Here is a 12,849-nt window from a genome sequence, read left to right on the forward strand (position 1 = left end):
TTTTTTTGGTCAATGGACCTTTATTTTATTTATTTGAATATGGTGCTGAGAATTGAACCCAGTGTCTTGCATACGTAAGGCAGGCACTCTACCACTGAACCACCACCCCATCCCCCTAGTAGGTATACTTTTAAAACATCTCAGGGACATAGAGAAAAAACATAAATAGCAGTTTCTACTTAAATATTATTCATTTCTTAACCAGCAATCTCCATATATATATATACTCTATTTGATTTATTTGGTTTCCTGTTGTTTTGACCAGAGAGGTCCTGAGAGTAAAGAATCAGGTAACATTTCTTTTTCTTTCTTCCCTACAGGATATATTTTGGGGAAGTCCAACTGAATGGCTTAGGAGAAGGTGTGTATCATGGTCGGGAAACATTTGTAGTGTTAAGAGTGTTTCTAACTTCAAAGATGGGCTTGGTTGCTATCTGTTATAATACATGGCCCTTCGTCTCCATACATGTCATACAAGTAAAGCAAAGATAGGAAGGCAATAAGTAGTCTACGCAGCTCCTAGGGAGGACCTAATAATTTTCCCAAAAGCACCTGAAACTCAGTATTTTTTATTTCTTTGAAGGTAGTTTTACCTGAGAATAGACTGCTTTTTCCTTTGCCAATATGGGGTCAAAATTGGATAAATTGGTAGGGGAAATAAACACACATAACACACACACACACATCCAAACACACACAAGAGAGTGAGGTTGTTGCACCCAAGATGCTAAGTGAATAATTCTAGAGACTGTACAACAGGCTGAATAATTAGGGAAAGACAAACTACGGTCCCTATTGGCATTCTCTGGACAAAAGCTAATCACTTCTCTCTTTTCCTAGGCTTCCAGACCGTTCGTGTTGGGACAGTGGGCACCCCTGTGGGCACCATCACTCTTTCTTGTGCTTACAGAATTAACTTGGCATTCATGTCCACCAGGTGAGAGAAGCATCAGAATCCAAAAGAACCATCCCAGGGAGGTTAAGCCTCCTACTGTTCCCAAAACTGCAAGGCTAAGCCTACAGGTCAGCTTGCTGTTGCTGAAAGCATCCCCTTCAGAAGAATAAAATCAAGCCAAGAGTGTGCTCACAGTTGTCAAATTGGAGAATTTGAATGTCCCAGACTCAACTTATCCAGAACATAGAGGTTGTGGTTTATATTTAGAGATTGCAATACTTAAGGCCAGTATCAGCCAATAGATATGAAGTGAGGGGCCCTCTAAGGACTTCAAGGGTCTGGGAAGACATTCTAACAAATACTGCAATTTGCATATTGCATTACAGGCAATTTGAGAGGACCCCACCTATCATGGGGATTATCATTGATCACTTTGTGGACCGTCCCTATTCCAGCTCCTCTCCCATGCACCCCTGCAATTACAGGTGAGGAATGTGAAAGGTGCTTTCCAAAACTGCAGCTAGGTGAAAGCAGCCACTTGCCTCATGGACAGAAATCAAGGAGCTAGTTTCCCTTTCTGCTGTCTGTTAGGTACACTGTGACTTGGGATATGTAGAGTGTCCCAGAAAATTATTGGACATTTTGGATCTTGATGGTAATGATATGACTTTTCTCTATATGTCACAAGTTACTTGGAGAATGCAAGAATGCCATTCATTTTTGGGGTGTGGTGGTTGCATACCTGCAATCCCCGCTACCCAGGAGGCTGAGGCAGGAGTATCTCAAGTTCCAGGCCAGCCTGGGCAACTTAGTAAGACCCTGTATCAAAATCAAATAAAAAGGGCTGGGGATGTGAATCAGTGGGAGAGCACTTGCCTAGCATGAGCCAGGCCCTGGGTTCAATCCCCAGTACCACATACACAAACAAACTAACAAACAAATAAATAAAATAAGTCAGTAATTCATGGAATATCCTGGAAAAATTAAAATTGTCTTCATGTCGTCATCTGGTATTATGGACTCTACCTGAAAAAGTTCTAATAACAACTCCCATCCTTATCTAACTACTCTTTCTCTACTTTCTGACATTGACTGCCGTCACCACCACAGAATACATTCTCTCTTCTCTCCTCACTTTAGAACTGCTGGGGAGGATGCTGGAGTGACATACCCATCAGTGGAAGACTCTCAAGAAGTGTGTACGACCTCTTTTTCCACCTCCCCTCCATCCCAGGTAGGGGGAAACAGGCTCTGGGCTGGTGGTGGTTACTTGGTGCGTGAGTTTGTATGTGTCCGCACACCTTATGGAATGGTATCCAAATTTAGTAACAGTCCCTTTTTGTGGTGCTCGCGATTGTTCAAGGGGGTTATTTTGAGGAGTGACCGTGTTATGCAGCACATAGTATTGCAGTGTTTCTCACCTGTAACCATTCTTAACCCACAGTATTACACATCCTTTCCCTTCCTGGTAAGGTCTTCAAATTCCCTAGAAAATCAGTCACTGAATTCCAAGTGCCTTCAGACACCAGAGAGATACTCCAGCCTACACTTGTTAATTTAGTAGGCTATTGCTCTTTTTAAGTGGTTTCTAATAATGGAAGCAGTCCAATAATTACTTAGTATAAAATGCCAGTAAGAAAGCAGTAATGTAGCTTTTCTTAATACTTGACAGATTATCTGCCTGTCTGTATTCTTTTCCCAAACATTCTAACCATTAAATTTTCCACTGGAGTCAATCTTCAGGGACAAACCCAGTTTCAGTGAAACACTGGCTTGAAATGACATTGTCAGCTTACCCCAGGGAAGCATCTCTTCAGTCCTGCATGGATAAGGGGCTGAGATGACATTGGCCAGGAAGTAGTTTTTAACCAATGGACTGAATTTCAGGGAACATTTCTTCCCTTCCACCCCAACTTCCTCCTAATTGCCTCCAGCTCCCTGTACTCCTTGCCCATCATCTCCATGATCTTCTTCTTTTGTGACTCTTACATTAACTAGTTTGTTCTAGCCCTACCCATTTCTACGTTCCTTTAGCCCCAGATTATCCCCTTTCACTTTCTTATTTAGTAGCGCTACATTAATTAGCTCTCCATAAAACTTTTGTTTTCTGTATTATTTTAATTATGAATATTTAAAAATTTCTCCCATCCTGGGTTGTTTGGGAGAAACTAGATTAAAATTGTGGTTCTCAGCTATTTCAGAAGTATGATTTAATGTCTGGGAATGACACTGCAGAATTCATGGGTCACTCTTATTTTTACTGAAAGATTTTTGCTCTAGGGCTAGAGGTGTAGCTCAGTTGTAAAGCATGTGCTTAACTTTCACAAAGCCATGGGTCCAATCCCTAGCACCAGAAAGTAAAAGATTTCTAAAGTGGTCAAGATAGTTTGGTTTCGGGCGTAGGAATGATTCCTTTCCTATAAGTCTATGTGGGGCGGGAGTGTCAGCATTATTCTGGCCATGGAGGGGCTGATGGTTTGCTTCCTGATGAGCAAAGTTGACACAAACAGAGAAACATACATGTTCTTATCTGGCATACATGATCTAATCAGGGCATTCATGGGAGTAGATGATGATGAATGATGATGATGATGATGATTTTTGGTACCAGGGATTGAACCCGGGGTGCTTAGCCACTGAGCCACATCCCTAGCCCTTTTTTGCTTTTTATTTTGAGGCAAGCACTCTACCAACTGAGCTGTATCCCCAGCCCTTTTGCTTTTTATTTTGAGATAGATATAGTATAAAACTAGTTTGCGTACAGCCTTGCTACATTGCTAAGTCCAGCTTCAAACTTTCGATCTTTTTGCCTCAGACTTGTGAACTGAGGCATGTGCCACCATGCCCAGCTGGGAGTAGCTGATAAGATTATGGGTATGTCACCTTAAACAGTCTAATTTTGTTTTATAACTGACAGATTCATGAACAGTAAATAAAGTTATGAGTCAGGGGATATGAGAGAGAGTGATTCTGGACATAACACACCACTTTCTTTGATCCACTGGAAATGTGATCCTACAAGTTGTTTGTTGACCTGTGTAAAAAGAGGCTGCCTTTTTTACGATATTTGCGACTGATGGTGTCTTGTCATTATTTTATCAATGATGTGCACTTCTTAGTGACCCCCGAGTACCTCTAATCAAGGTTGGTACAGTTTGGTGCAGAAATATTTATTTTGAATGGATGATACAGAAAAAAATGAGTTACTGTGAATTTTCTTCTTTCCTGTTGGGTGCCATGGTGCACGTCTATAATCCCAAAGACTTGGGAGGCTGAAGCAGGAGGATCACAAGTTTGGGGCCAGCCTCAGCAATTTAATGAGACCCTAAGCAATTTAGACCCTGTCTCAATATAAAATAAAAAGGGGGATGGGGCTGGAGCTCAGTGGTAAAGCTCCTTCCTTGTATGTGTGAGACACTGGGTTCGGCCCTCAGCACCACATAAAAATAAATAAAGATACTGCGTGTTTATAAAAAAAAATTAGAAAAATAATATAGAAAGGGCTGGGATGTGGCCCAGTGGTAAAACCCCTCTAGGTTCAATCCCTGGTACCAAAAAAATTAAAATAAAATAAAAAGGTCTAGGAATGTGGCTCAGTTGTTAAGTGCCCCTGGGTTCAATCCTTGATAACATCAATTAATTAATTAATTTTCAATAGTTAATTCCTTGGTTTAATCCAGGTATTTTCATTGTTTTAAAACTTTTATTGGAACTTTTGTTTGAGTCTAATAAATACATGTTAATGTGATGTTTATTTTTCCAGTAAAATAAGGATCATTGTGTTACCTGGGCATGGACTTTAGGCATTAAATAGTTGTCATTCAGAACCTGCTACTGTGTCCTAAAGTCCTCCATCTCATTCTAAGCATTGATTAGCTAGTTGGACAGATTTGAAGATGGAGCAGCAAGACCCCAAATAATCATTATACCCTAAATAGCTTTGAAGTCCTAAGAGTTTTGAGAGGGCCCTGACTTTTACTCTATCAAGTTGTCCCACACTGTCAGGGACTACAGGTGTGCACATGTGTGCGCACACACACACACACACACACACACCTACCTCTGCATACCTCCTCATCTTCCCCAGGACAACATAGGAAAGTATACACCTGAGGTTTTTGAAGTTCTAGCCAATTATCCAGGTGTGGTGGCAAACAGCTGCATCCCAGCAACTCAGGAGGCTGAGGCAAGAGGATTTCAAGTTGGAGGCCAACCTCAGCAATTTAGCGGTAGCTTGTCTCAAATTAAAAAGTAGGGTGGGGTGTGGCTCAGTGGTAAAATTCTTCTGGGTTCACTTCCTGGTATTGGGGCGGGGAGAAATTCTGGCCAACAAATGTCTGCTGTTTGAACCCATCCCTGAAGACTGTGGTTCCTTGAAAACGGCTGCCAGTGTGACATTACACGCCCAGCATCCTTGTCCATCTGCTCCCTTTGTACCTCCTCTCAGGCCCTTCCTATTAGAATTGTTCTCTGGCTTCCTCCCACCTTTTTCTGACTAACAAAGACTAATGCTTGGTTCAGGTTTCTCTGTTTGGCCGAGTCAGCTGTTTGAGTCAGCTTCACTCCTGTCAGGGAGACAGGCACGCAGGGTGCACCCTGGGGAAAGTGTTCTTTCTAGGGACCCTTGAGGTTGTCGCTTTGGGAAGCAGAGCGTTCTAGTGCAGTCCTGAGTCCCTCCATCCCTCCAGCCTCTCACCGCCTCCCCCTCCAGAGGTGTTTCCACTTCTTTCTCAAGTCCCTTTTCTTTTTTCTTCTCTTGTTTCTCCTGTCTCTGTGTGTGTCTGTGCACAGTGTGTGTTTACTGTCACAAAGGCACATTTTCAGACCCCTACTCCTGTGGTGACGGACACTCTGAGGGTCCCCATGGCAGGACTGGCCTTTTCCCATCAAGTGAGTTCATAATGGGAAGAAGGGGTTATGACCAGATGGCTTCTTTCTATTTGAAAAGTGCAAATACAGTACAGTGTGTAGTTCCTTAAACGTTTCCCTCACTGGTCTGTGGGATTCTTTTGAGTCTTGGTAATTGATTTTAACAGGACACAGCCACAGCCCAGCAGCCCAAAATAGGGATTTTCATTTGCCCCACCTCCTTCTGTTGTGTGAAAAATACACGGAGTTATTTATATCAAATTCCAAATAAACAATTCAAGACTGGTATTTTTTTTTCAATAAAAATAGGAACCTTCCCATACCCAGGGGTAATGGAGGGTGTTATTAGAGAAGATGGCCTTCTGTTTCAGAGGGACCTTAAGGACAAAGGAGAAAATAGAGTGATTTTGGAAAAACTGATGCCTTTGGCTGCAAGTTTTGCTCTGGGTTGCGCCCCACAGATGTGCCAGGCTGGGACGGAAGCAGTTAGCTGAGCACTTGGGAAAGGGGAGCCAGGAGCTCATTGGAGGTCTTCAGGAGGCTCCAGAGCCAGGGATCCCAATCTCAGTTTATACAAGCCTCTGAATTTTCTTACCTAAAAAGTGGTCTAAAAACGCCTATCTTGTCCTTAACCCACACTGCACCAGGCCTGCAGGTGCCCATGTGGCTGGGACCATTCCTTCCCCCTGCTGAGCCCGGTCATTGCTCACGCTCTAGGGCGCCTGTTTTTCCTGCCTCTCCTCTGCCCCTCTGTTTTTCTCTTGCTCAGCTCTCAAGCTCTCGCCTTTCCTATCAGCCTGCTGTCCTGGGCCTTGGATCAGCTGACCTGGCTTATCCAGTAGTGTTTGCTGCTGGCTTAAATGCTCAACACCCTCACCAGGTATCTTAAAAGCTGGGTGGACCGTGGGCTCCCCAGGGCTGTGTTTCCTTCCCGGGGCAGTGGAGGAACTCTTACAGCGAAAACATTGAACTGAGGGTTTGGAAGCAGAGCTCTTTGGTAACTGGAGGGCTGAAAGACTCGAGAGAAGGGAACCTCTTAGACTCCAGAACAGAAAGACAACTTTCCCAGGTTCCTTCCCCCTCTCTTTCCTTCTTTCTCTGTAGTCATTACCATGCATGTCTTCCAGTAGCCAAGTCCCAGCAAGGATAAAGATCCTTGGGTGCCTGTCTACCTGGTTACAGATCTGGAGATGGGAAAGCCCAAAAGCAGACACCACTAAGTTAGGGTGCGCTGTTCACTCATGCCCGACACTGCCAAAGTTCACTGTCTCTTTCTATTTTCCCCCAAAGCTAATGGTTCCTGGGAAGGAAGGTGGGGTGCCCCTTGCTCCCAACCAGCCAGTCCATGGTGCCCAGGCCGACCAGGAGAAACTGGCGATCCACACTCCTGCAGATGTGGCCCACTGTGCTGCCACACCTTCCAGCAGGTGAGTCCCTGGCATGGTTCTGCCGCTGCTAAGGCCAGCCAAGGGCCTGCATGCCCTGATACACACAGACTTGGGCATGGCATTTGTGCCCCAAATGGAAATCCTTGAATTTCTCAGATAAGAATCTTGGCATGAAGTTGGTATGTAAGGAGACTGGCCCAGGGCTTTGCTACTGACTAGAAAATAGCAGGAACGGGCTGGGGCTGGGGCTGGTGGTAGAGCGCTCGCCTGGCACACGTGAGGCACTGAGATCAATCCTCAGCAACTCATAAAAATAAAATAAAGGTATTGTGTTCACCTACAGCTAAAAATACATATATATTAAAAAAAAATAGTATAGTCATTTCCTACAGTGTGGTTTTGACACACTTGTCCAAAGTCATTATACCAAGGGCTGAGATGTGGCTCAGTGGCTAAGCGCTTGCCTAGAACATGTGAAGCACTGGGTTTGATTCTCAGCACCGCATATAAATAAATAAAATAAAGGTCTTTAAGGGGAAAAAAAAGCTCTAATAGGCTGGGCATGGCAGCTCATGAAGAAAAAAAAGAAAAAGAAAATAGCGGGAGCTTGGTTCTGGTCACCCTCATCCTGTAGAGAGGTGGTCGGGTGTTTTTTTCCTCCCCCCAGCATTCATTCTTTTGGCATTGCCAGCGTTTGCTCAGGATGGAACAGGTGCTCACCACGGCCTGCCATCATGGCACCACGCTGCATCTGCCATCACAGGGGGATCGATCGTTTTCTGCTGCTTTAGAGCCTCATGGAGATCCTTTATTTAAAAAAAGAAATTAAATCTTCTGTCTTTTCTGAATACCAAAGTGACACATTTGATGAGATTAAAACCGTGAAGACAAGGATTAGGTAGGAAGTGAAAGTTCTTATATTTCAACCCTGGAAAAATGCTACTGTCGCTTCTTTATGAGGAAGAGAGGGCTGGGGTGTGGCTCGGTGGCAGAGTGCCTGCCTGGCACATGTGAGTCCTGGGTTCCATACCCCAGCACTGAGGAAAAAGAGAAAAAGTAAAATGATGACAGAACGTCAGGACCAAGGGATTGGCCTAAAATCTCTTAGCTTGCCCTACACTGGGGCACAGGCTACTCCTCTCCCGGGCCATGGCTCCCCAGTACCCTCGGAGCTCTCCCGGGAAGCTGCCCTTGGAGCGGCCCTGCCCCGCCTGCCCTTGATTTGGAAGGCCCTGGAGATAATGAGATTGCATTGCCCCACCACATCCTCCATGAACTTTCTCATCGTTGAAATTCCTGGTATATTTTTCTTCATTCCCACAGTGGTGTAGTGGGCGGGGAATTGTTTGGGAAGATTATTTTTTGTGACATTTGTCAGGAAAAATAATTGACTCCTTCCTGGCTTTTCAAACTTACTTTTATCCCCCCTCATCCTCCTGTGGGATGATAGAGGAGATCTGCTTGTCACCTTATTCTCCAGTTTTCTGGTCCTCAGCTCCTGGGGCATGGCCAAGAGCAGCTATAGACAGAGGACCCTGGGGGAGCTGTTGGGTGCAGGTCCTCAGAGCTTAGAACCCTTCCTCAGGGCCAGTCCTTGGGGCTCAGAGGCCACCTGCCACTGTCCTCCTGCCTTCCTTAAGACCCTACTTTTGTCCAAAAGACCTTTCTTGTCCCCTGCCACTCAAAACGCTGCGACTGTTGGTCTGGCAGCCACTGTCTAGGCCCTGTTTCTATTGTTTAGAGTCCCCCTGGGATCCAGGACCCAGCATTAGTCCAGAGGGCTTTGGGGGATTGGGAGCCACAGGAGTAGTTGAATTAAATGTTTCAGTAATGGAGGGATGGTCGAGGGTGAAGAGAGGGGCAGATACGTGGTAGGGAGCACAGAGAATCCGGCCCTAGCCATCAAGAGTGGAGAGAGCTCTGGCTGGCTAAGGCCTCAAATGTGAAACTCTTGTGAGCAGCATCCCTTGTGAGGCAGGGCTTGAAGTGCTGTAAACTATAAAGTTTTAGGTATTTTTAGATTTAATAACAACAAAAATAAGATGCAAAAAATGAAGAAGCTAAAATTTGGGGTCTGGCTATGTAATTGGTTAGTAATAACATCACGGTGGTTGGGCTGGGGTTGTGGCTCAATGGTAGTGCGCTTGCCTAGCATGTGTGAGGCACTGGGTTCGATTCTCAGCACCACATAAAAATAAATAAATAAAGGTTCATCCACAACTAAATATATATAAAATTAAAAAGAAATCTTGGTGGTTTTTGAGAGTGGCTTGCCTGGTTGATGGTCACTGTGTGCAAGGTAACTGATGCTTGTCATTGGGATTTCAGATCAAATTTATGTAAGCTTTACTCAATTATGTATAAATTTTAGTTGTTTAGGAAGTACAGCTCATGAGGCAGGGGGACAGCAGCAGTAGCCAGACCATGTAGTGTTGTGTCCACATGAACAGGCTGAGGTGCCAACTCCTGCCCAGGCTGCAGCCCCCCAGGAGGGTGGGCTTAGGGGACCTGTCTCGTTCTGCTGTGGCTTAAGAATGAGCACCAACTTCACTTTCTTCTCTAGTGAGGATACTGAAACCGTGTCCAATAGCAGCGAGGGACGGGCCTCTCTCCACGATGTCCTAGAGACCATCTTTGTCCGGAAAGTGGGGGCTTTTGTCAACAAACCCATCAACCAGGTGATCCTTCTGCCACTGCCACTGTGAGAATGTCTGGATCCTTAGAGTGAGGCCCTGTGGGCAGTATTTTGTGGAATTACTTACATTGTTTGCAAAAGTGTGTGTGTATTTAAGTTTTTCTGTGTAGAGGATTTACAACTTGTGACCCCTTTCCAGAAAAAGTTAAGAATTATTGTTCTAGCTGGGCATGGTGGTGCATGCCTGTAATCCCAGCAACTTGGGAGGCTAAGTCAGGAGGATCGCAAATTGGAGGCCAGCTTCTATAATTTAGCAAGGCCCTTAGCAACTTAGCAAGACCCTGTCTCAAAAAATAAAAGGGCTAAATGGTAAAGTGCCCCTGGATTCAGCCGCCAGTATCAACACACACACACACACAGACACACACACACACACACTAACTCTCTCTCTCTCTCTCTCTCTCTCTCTCTCTCTCTCTCACCTGAGGCTCTTAAGTCTCTCACAGGAAAGAGACAAGATACCACTTAGTTCCCAGACAGTGTGCTGTGCTGTCACCTCAGACTTCACATAAAACAGGAAGTTCCTCCTTGGGGGAGGGGGGCAGCAAAGCACTTTGTTCCTGTGGTCCTGTGGCTCAGGCTTCCTCAGCTGAATTCCCAGGGTCCTTGGGAACCCAGTCTTTATTTATGCTGTGGGCCCATGTGATGGGGGACAGGGAACCTGGGAGAGCAGTGTGGGCAGCCTAGATGTGCAGACTTTCTGGCAGCCTGTAAGGAAGGAAGCCCAGGAGCTGGGGGGAGGACAGGAACGAATGCCTTTCTCCTGTGTTTCTTTAGGTGACTCTGACAAGTCTGGACATACCCTTTGCCATGTTTGCTCCCAAGAATTTGGAGCTGGAGGATACTGATCCTATGGTGAGCCCACTGGTGACTACCAGTTTCCAGTAGATGTCGCAGTAGTCATCCCTCAGAGGCCACAGTCACTGCGTCCTCCACAGGCCTTAAGCCATGCCCCTTGGCTTATGAATTCGTAGCCAGCACTCACTGCCTAACCAGCTCCTCAGATATTAGGAGGGACATGCGTCCAGTTCACAGAATAGCCCTGACTCTGCCTTATTCTGAACCAGGTGAATCCTCCAGAGTCCCCAGAGCCTGTGTCTCCTCTCCATGGCAGCCTGCACTCGGATGGCTCCAGCGGGGGCAGCAGTGGCAATGCCCACGATGACTTCGTTATGATTGACTTCGTAAGTTGCCCTCACCTCCCTTGACCTTTGCTGTCCCAGGGAAAATAAACCCAGAAGCATCTGTTCCCTTACAGAGACAACATAGGCCGCTGCAGATAGAACGAAGGGTTTTGGGGCCCTGCCCTGACACCCTGCCTTGGGAGACATTTGGAGGCCTATGAATCGCAAACCATTGTGTTCCAAGTCTCTGGTTGAAATTCATAATGAAAGTCATCCCTAAACGAGGGTTTTGCAGTGGTGTCAGCTCGGGTCTGGCTCATGACTGAATGGATGGCCCTTTACTTAAGAATGGAGTGAGCAGGAAGAGGTCATGGCCCTGAGAGGAGGGTCATCCCCAGGGTTATAAGTTAGCAGCCCATAAGAATACGGTGTAGAGATTCTGCTTCCTAAGATGAGCCTGGAAGAACGTTTCTTTGGTTATTTCTAAAAGGGTAAATTTCCTCTGTGATTATCCTTTGTGGCCCAAGGAAAGCTAAAGTGATTGTCTTATTTTTTAAGAAACCAGCTTTTTCTAAAGATGACATTCTTCCGATGGACTTGGGGACCTTCTATCGTGAATTTCAGAACCCCCCTCAGCTGAGCAGCCTCTCCATAGATATCGGGGCACAATCCATGGCTGAAGACTTGGTATGGAAACTCCTTCCCCACACAGCTCATCCCTTGGCCTCCCATCCTCATTGATGGTCATCCCTGACCACAGGCCTAGAACATTCTTCCTGTCACTCCACCCACCTGTGCTTCCCATCTTCCCTGTAACAGGAAAGGGAGGTTTTTAGATTGTTGTTTCCACTTGGTCACATGTGTGATTGGCGCGGCACCTAGCAGCCGGCACCTAGACTTTGCTTGAGCGTAGCTCCCTTTCTTTGCACGTTCTCAGCAGCACTTCCTTACGCCCACTCTGCTCCTGCTGTCCCCATAGGCTGCTCCAGCAGCCCCTCTGTTCAGCTCTACAGTGGCCAACAGATGCCCGTGGGGCAGGGGCAGAGGAGCACAGCAGTCCCAGGGGTCAGTGTTCTTGCGCTTCCCTCAGAGAGCTCCTTTCCTCCTGTAGCTGTTCTCTGACCGTAATTGCCACATCTCTGCTTAGGGCATTTCCTATTTCCTGCCTCAGAAGAGTACCGCGTGCAAGCCACAAACTCGGGCCGTCCTACACCACTAAATCCCAAGGTCTCATGGTCTGAGGTGGGACTCTCCTTTCTATAGAAACTAGGGACCCTAGGAATAGCTGCCCTTGATTTGCATTAAACAGAAAGCCATGCTCGGCGACAATATAGGAATAATAATAATTACTATTATTATTTTTTATTAAAGCTTAACAGTTCTACATAACAGTTGGGCTAATAAGTACTATTATGAACATTTATTGGGGCTTTCTGAGTTTTCATTTTTCTGTGGTGCTGGGGATGACCCAGTGCCTAATGCATGCAAGACAAGGGCTCTGCCACTGAGCAACACCCACACCCCCTGCCAGGTGTTTTTAAAGTACTTTAACATGAACCACCAGCCCTAAAAGGTAGGTCGTCTTATGCCAGTTTACAAAAGAGCCAGCAGGCGCAGTGCACACACCGGTAATCTCAGCGGCTAGGGAGTCTGAGGCAGGAGGATCATGAGTTCAAAGCCAGCCTCAGCAAAAGCAAGGAGCTAAGCAACTCAGTGAGACCCTGTCTCTAAATTAAATACAAAATAGGGCTGGGGATGGGGCTCACTAGTCAAGTTCAATCCCCAGTATCAGAGAGAGAGAGAGAGAGAAAGCCAGCACTGTGATTGAGTAACTTGCTGTGGTAACACAGCCAGACAAAGCCAGGTTGGCTCCTGCAT

General features: G+C 45.9%; 1 protein-coding gene across 16 annotated transcripts in view; it reads left to right on the forward strand.

Annotated features, from left to right (window-relative positions):
* Nucleotides 1–12,849, forward strand: part of Atg13 (autophagy related 13) — a 49,142-nt gene that overhangs the window by 32,686 nt on the left and 3,607 nt on the right. For 7 of the 16 annotated variants that reach the window (XM_048788708.1, XM_048788707.1, XM_048788710.1 and 4 more), the window contains 11 exons: nucleotides 321–361; nucleotides 841–937; nucleotides 1,282–1,380; nucleotides 2,036–2,129; nucleotides 5,687–5,785; nucleotides 6,534–6,644; nucleotides 7,055–7,191; nucleotides 9,716–9,830; nucleotides 10,625–10,702; nucleotides 10,915–11,031; nucleotides 11,530–11,658. In XM_048788708.1, coding sequence (XP_048644665.1) covers nucleotides 321–361; nucleotides 841–937; nucleotides 1,282–1,380; nucleotides 2,036–2,129; nucleotides 5,687–5,785; nucleotides 6,534–6,644; nucleotides 7,055–7,191; nucleotides 9,716–9,830; nucleotides 10,625–10,702; nucleotides 10,915–11,031; nucleotides 11,530–11,658 — 1,117 coding nt within the window. The remainder of the gene's footprint in view (nucleotides 1–320; nucleotides 362–840; nucleotides 938–1,281; nucleotides 1,381–2,035; nucleotides 2,130–5,686; nucleotides 5,786–6,533; nucleotides 6,645–7,054; nucleotides 7,192–9,715; nucleotides 9,831–10,624; nucleotides 10,703–10,914; nucleotides 11,032–11,529; nucleotides 11,659–12,849) is intronic. The other 9 variants (XM_015477855.2, XM_048788716.1, XM_048788711.1 and 6 more) reach the window with 8 other exon arrangements.

The sequence above is a fragment of the Marmota marmota genome, unplaced genomic scaffold, assembly GCF_001458135.2.
Source record: "Marmota marmota marmota unplaced genomic scaffold, marMar, whole genome shotgun sequence".
Classification (NCBI taxonomy): Eukaryota; Metazoa; Chordata; class Mammalia; order Rodentia; family Sciuridae; genus Marmota; species Marmota marmota.